General features: G+C 28.5%; 1 protein-coding gene across 3 annotated transcripts in view; it reads left to right on the top strand.

The window, feature by feature from the left end:
• Window positions 1–161: 161 nt before the first annotated feature.
• LOC135958284 (apyrase) overlaps window positions 162–6,419 on the top strand; it is a 28,898-nt gene continuing 22,640 nt past the window's right edge. The window contains exon 1 of one of the 3 annotated variants that reach the window (XM_065509182.1): window positions 162–406. In XM_065509182.1, the coding sequence (XP_065365254.1) occupies window positions 279–406 (128 nt within the window). In that variant the 5' untranslated portion in view covers window positions 162–278. The remainder of the gene's footprint in view (window positions 407–6,419) is intronic. The other 2 variants (XM_065509184.1, XM_065509183.1) reach the window with 2 other exon arrangements.

Below are 6,419 nucleotides of genomic sequence, written 5' to 3'. Positions count from 1 at the left end.
ACTTGTTTGTTTGTGTGACTGACTGGCTGTTGTATATTTACTAAGTTTAAATACGAATAGAGTAAAATAAAGCTGCTAAATAATGTAGATAGATAGAAAAAAAATCAACCGTCACAAAATACTTCACTTAATGCACGTTTCAGTTCTCAGACCGTTCAATTGGCTTAAGGAGGTCCAACGGAAGAAACGCACAGCTAGTGTCACGTTTCAAATTTATTTATTTTTGGGGGATTCACAGTGTCATTCAGCAAATAAATACAAACTAAAAAAAAACAAAGATGATACGTCATAAACATTTTGGATTTCTCCTGATTGGTTTAACAGTATTACTGGGCGCAAGTAAACAACAGGTTAAGGCCGATCTATTTCCGTTATCCATTATACATATAAATGATTTTCATGCCAGGTATGTATGTAAATTTAAAATATTTGTGTAATTTAAAGATTTCTCTCCAGCTACAAAAAGTGTAACTCATATTAATCGAACGTGTTTAATAAAAAACTATTATTTTTTTGTACATATGTATGTATTTAGTACCTACATATATAAAATTGTTTTGATTAAAGTCAATGTTATTGTAAATTGTACTAATAAAAAAATTATGAAAAACTCACGTGAACGGGCGAATCGAATTTATTACGATTATACAATTTAAGTGAACTTTTATACGCCCTACACTATAAATGAGAAGATATTTATTTTTATAAAACAAAAAAAAAAAAAACTATTTTTTTTAATTTATCTATGGTCTTATATATGTATGTCGTTGCAAAGGTCTTTGAAATATCTATCATTAGATATCCATATAGGTCAAAAATAGGTCAAAAATCGAGGTTGTCCTGGTTTTTTCCTCATATCTCAGCCATTTGTGGGCCGATTTTGCTGATTTTAAATAGGAAACTTCTCGAAAGAAAACTATATTGTGGAAATTACAAACGGAATGACAAACTTATATATACCCTTCTCACGAAGGTGAAGGTTATAACAAGTAATACCCTGAGTATGAGCAATTCATTCTTCTATTACAATTTCAATAAATTTTTTTGTGAGTGATTTTCGGAAGTGGGCCTTATATGGGAGTATGCTTTATTTGTATATAAAAGTTATTTGTGGGAAAATTTGTGTAGATATCAATATAAATCAAGCATTTATGACCGATAAAGTCCTATTTCGGGAGGACATTTGTGAAATAATGTACCGATTTTTACCAGTTTGCGACTTGTATATTGCGCATTAGTTTACATGGGTAGCCAGCCAGACGGACGGACATCGTTAAATCGACTTAGTATGTGAATCTTTAAGGTGGATGTTAGACTACTATTTTACAAACATCAGTACAAACGCATAATACAAACGTGATATAGGATTATTCCCTATAACAACCACTATCGAAAATTATTTTCATCCGCTTAAAACTATTGAATATGTTTGAATTTTGTGATTTTGAAAATGAGATTGTTGTTTCTATGCAAAATAATTGCAGTGTAGTAGTGTAGTTTTTTTAAATTCCTCAAATAACCGATTAACTTAACCACTGATTTAGAACTACCGACGGAAATTGTTTTAAAAATCGTTTGCTTAGTTTGTAATTTTTTTTGTAAAAATATGTTATTAGTTAAATGGTCAAATGTATAACTTCGTTATTAAATGAATAATAAAATATTGGATAATTTTAAAATTAATTGTCATCTCGACTTCTGATAACTTTAGTGATAATACAGACTTTAAATCAAATAACAGCATCGTATTATAAAACGGCCGAACATTTTTTATATGAAAAAATGTGCTCAATTCATTAAAAAACAAGTAAGAGAGCTTATTCGGCTGTGCCGAATCTTATTACTTTTCACCAAATTATACTTAAAAATAATTTTTTTTAAATATTTAAAAATTTAAATTATTTTTTTCCAAATTTTTTTATAAAAAAGTTTTTCTAAATTTTTTTAAAATTTTATCTTTTCGAAATTGTTTTTTAAAAAGTTTTTACCAATTTATTTATTTTTTTTTTAAATTTGTTTAAATTTTTTTTTACATTTAAAAAAAAATTTTTTTGCAAAAATAATTTATGACAAAAAAAAATCGGGTTAAAAAATATTTTTCTCGATTTTGACCCATTGTAGGTCCAACTTACTATAGCTTTATATACATCGTTGCAATGGACTTTAAAATATCTATCATTAGATATCAATATTGTCTATATTAATGACTTAGTAATCCAGATATACAGTGGTGGTCAAAACATATGCAACTAGCAACAGAATTTTATAAAAGTTGTTTAAATTAGTTTTAAAGGTAAACAAAAATATTCGTTTGCTTATAATATTTTTTTATTAATGCTTTAAAAATAACACTATACAACAAACTCAAATTTTGTCCAAAATTACAAGGTCAGACCAATAAATTTTGAAAGAGGAGACAAAAAAAAAGACACGTGTATCGGCGTTTTGACAGTTTTCAAGAAAGTTGCGGAACATTTTTACCCCTTAAATCCCTGTTTTAAGGTGTTTGTTGCTCTTTTTATAAATAAGGACAAAAAAGACCCATGCCTTAGAGGGTTAACATATTCTACAAAAATATTCTCCGTAACATTTTACATAACTTTGCGGAACACATTTTATACCTAATATGTAAGATCATATGGTTTCTTATGAAGATTAACAATAAGAATGTGCAAGAAACTTTAACCCGCCCTCAAATGAAATTCAGATGTAAACTTTCAAAACGCCGATACACGTGTCTTTTTTTTTGTCTCCTCTATCAAAATTTATTTGTCGGACCTTGTAATTTTGAAAAAACCCGATTTTTGGCAAAAACTCGACTTGAGCGACCTCTAAACCTCTTCCGAAAAATCTAAAAAACATCTCAAAAATACTTTACCCTATAAGCTTTCAAATTATGCTTGAGCCCCAACAAAAATTTTTTTGGGACATGCTATTGTACATTGCACATAAGTTTACAAGGGTAGCCAGCCAGACGGACAGGTGCACAGTGGTCCAAATGCTCAAACTAGCCGGAAAAAAGTCTTTCGAAAAGGCGTATCGACATGAAACCTGGTACGTTTATAGATTTCATCAATATAAACAATCTAAGAAAAAAATTGTTTGTGTGTTTTATTATGAACATTTTTTCTTTGTGGGTTTGTTTTAAGCCTATAGACGGCGAAACGGCTAGACCGATTTTCCTGAAATTTTCACACCGTCTTTCTGTATGTGTGGAAGGAATTAAAGGCTACCTTTCATTAAAAAATTTGAAGTAGGCGAAATGCCTACAAAAACTGGCAACCAATTTTTTAAACATTAAGAAGCTACATACTACTTATATATAGATGACGACAACATAAAAACTAAAACTTAACTCCGATAAATTACAATTTGAAATTCTTATAGAATTTAGACATTGAACAAAAATTGCACATTAAAACACACATGTACACAATTGCATTTTTTTCTAAACAAAACATATTTTATGAAAAATTTAAACAGTAATTTTTACTCTTACCTTTGTTATATTAATTGCACCAACAAATTTTTTTTTTTAATTGTTCTTATTATTTTTGACGACGCTTTCACTTGCACTATTAAATGTCGCTTGAGATCAGTGTTGCCAATTTAGCTCTTTTTGGGCTAAATTTAGCCTTTTCAATCTTGTTTAGCCACAAAAAATTAATTTAGCCTTTAGCCATTATTTAGCCTTTAGCCATTTTTTAGCCTTTTTTATTTTCATTTATATTTACTCTAATGATCTGAATTGTATGCTGTTGAAAAATAGTAAAATCAGTTAAAAAAAAATTGGCAGGAATATTATGACAAAAATTAACTAAAAATGTTGAACCAGTAAACAATTTAAGCACATACAAATTGTTGGACCTTCCATACATTAAAAAAATGCCATAACTAATATAGAGAAAATGGACGTTATTTGAATAAAAATTGTTAATAAATATGTTAATGTTTTACGCGCGGGTCTGGGCGTTTATAAAATTATATATAGGGTTAGAGAGAATACTTTTAACCTTAGTTTTGATATGTTTAGTAACTAATGGCAAAATTTATGTTTTTGCCAATGAAAATCAATTCTGTCCGGCGACGTGTATAATTTTTAGAATATTTTTTTTCTGCATTACATGAGAGGCATATTTGCCATATATTCACTTATCAAAATATTCTCCATCGAAGTTATCACAAAGGATTACTTTATACATAATTTGTCTTTCATATAAAACATTTTGCAGCCAGGTGATAAATACGAGGCTTTAAAAACATCGGCATATGATATACGTGTGGCCCCATATTACATTATTTTAAAGTTAAGGATCAACATACAGGAATAAATATTCTTATTTTCTTGCATTTGAACGTGTGTTATATTCATACATTTTTGTTTGTCTATTCGACATAGCCAAATGTAACATTCTAAGTAGTTGTTTTAAATATTTTTATTTAAACAAAATTATTTTTTTTTTCCAAATTTGTTTTTTTAATTTTTTGGAAAAAAAATTTTCGAATTGTATTTTTAATTTTTTTTTGTTTTTCAATTTTTTTTTTAATATTTAGCGAAAAAAACTTTTGGTGAAAAAAAATTCGGGTTAAAAAGTACTTTTTCCGATTTTGACCCATTGTATGTCCAATTTACTATGATCTTATATACGTCGTTGCAAAGGTCTATCATTAGATATCCATATTGTCTATGTTAATGACTTAGTAATCCAGATATAGGTCAAAAATCGAGGTTGTCCGATTTTCTCGACTTTAAATAGCAACCTAGCCGTGTATGTAAGTTATTTGGGGGCTTCGGAAAGCTGAAATCAACAGACAGACGGACATGGCTTAATCGACTCCACTTTCTATAAGTATCCAGAATATATATACTCTATAGGGTCGGAAAATTTTATTGTGGATATTACAAACGGAATGACAAACTTATATACACCCTTGCCAATCATGGTGACAGGTATAATAGTCGCCAACCAAAATTGTCTAAACTTTAAAGCTAAAATAAGGAATTGTTATGAATTAGACCGTAATTAATTTTCATTTTAGCAGTCAATAGGAATTTGTAAATTAGTTTTTATACATGAAATAATGAAAATTTTTTTTTAAAGTATAAAATGAGTATCGGTAGTACAATGGTACTTTTCAAAATTAAATGGAATCAAAAAAAAAAAGTACGATCGTATAAACTCTTCCATCCATGATATGAAAACGAACATATCTTTTTCATGATGACGTATACTTAATAATATACAGATATACATACATTGTAAATACATTTAATATTACTCATACGTGGACTTGTTCTGCAATGCATCTTAGATCTTCTTGTGATGCCGCACTATGACCCAAAAAGCTGACCAAAAAGACAAACATTAATTCAAAGAAACTTAAAAAAAAACTGAGTACGCAGTTCGAAAGATAACAAATTTCTGCATTATATTGTGAATTTTCAAGACTTGGGGTTTGTAGATTTGTAGTTTTGAGACACTGTCAAAGTCAGGAAAATTAAGAAAATTAAATGAGTTTTTATTGATTTTTTTTCGCGATTTTATATGACATTTGTTTGTGGATAAGAGAATAGAAGTTTTACATTGTTTTTTTTTTCATCTGAAGGCCTTGACCAACAGCTATTTTCAATAATAATTAAAAATTTACAATATGTTGAAAAAGGTTTTTTATACACTTTTATCAAAAGGTATACCAAAAGTTTGTACAAATAATGTTATATATCAAAAGTTTGCGCCATTATTTTTGTAGATTTTTTGAAATTTTCGCTTTTTTCTATTTTTGCCTAGTTTTACTTGATTATATACTATATGCCTATTAAGGAGGAATGTCCGGAACAAGTATTCATAAATTCAAATCTGTTTGATTATCTTGAATACCTACAAGTGATTTCCCCAACCCTTTTATATTTATATCGTCATATTTATTACGCTCATATAAGGAGGCCTTATATGGGGGTAGGGTCAATTATGGACCTATCTTCATACAATTTGATAAGAGAATCATTAAAAAATAGTTTATATCGAATTTCTTCACAATACTAACTTTTTTAAGTAAATTATGAACGTTAAAGTGATTATCTGAAGGGTCTTTATATGGGGTCTAGGGTCAAATGTGGTTTACAGCACGATTTCTGAGTCCTTGCTAAATTGTAATTGTGATGGCTACATAATTAACATTTTTATGCGTAGTGCAATTCCGAGGGGTCATTTGTATGGGGACTAGGTGAAATCATGTACCGATTGCAAAGAGTACAAAGAAAAAACCCAAACTTTTAATTCAAAAAAAACTTAATAATTTGTCAATTAGCAAATTTGATATCTAATTTGAATCATATTGATATAAATTATTAAAACTGAAACAGATTAATTTCCCCAACAAATATTAAACTAACTAGCGATCAGGTTCGCTCACAAACA

This window comes from Calliphora vicina, chromosome 4, assembly GCF_958450345.1.
Source record: "Calliphora vicina chromosome 4, idCalVici1.1, whole genome shotgun sequence".
Classification (NCBI taxonomy): Eukaryota; Metazoa; Arthropoda; class Insecta; order Diptera; family Calliphoridae; genus Calliphora; species Calliphora vicina.
This window is presented reverse-complemented; position numbering and strand designations above follow the sequence as displayed.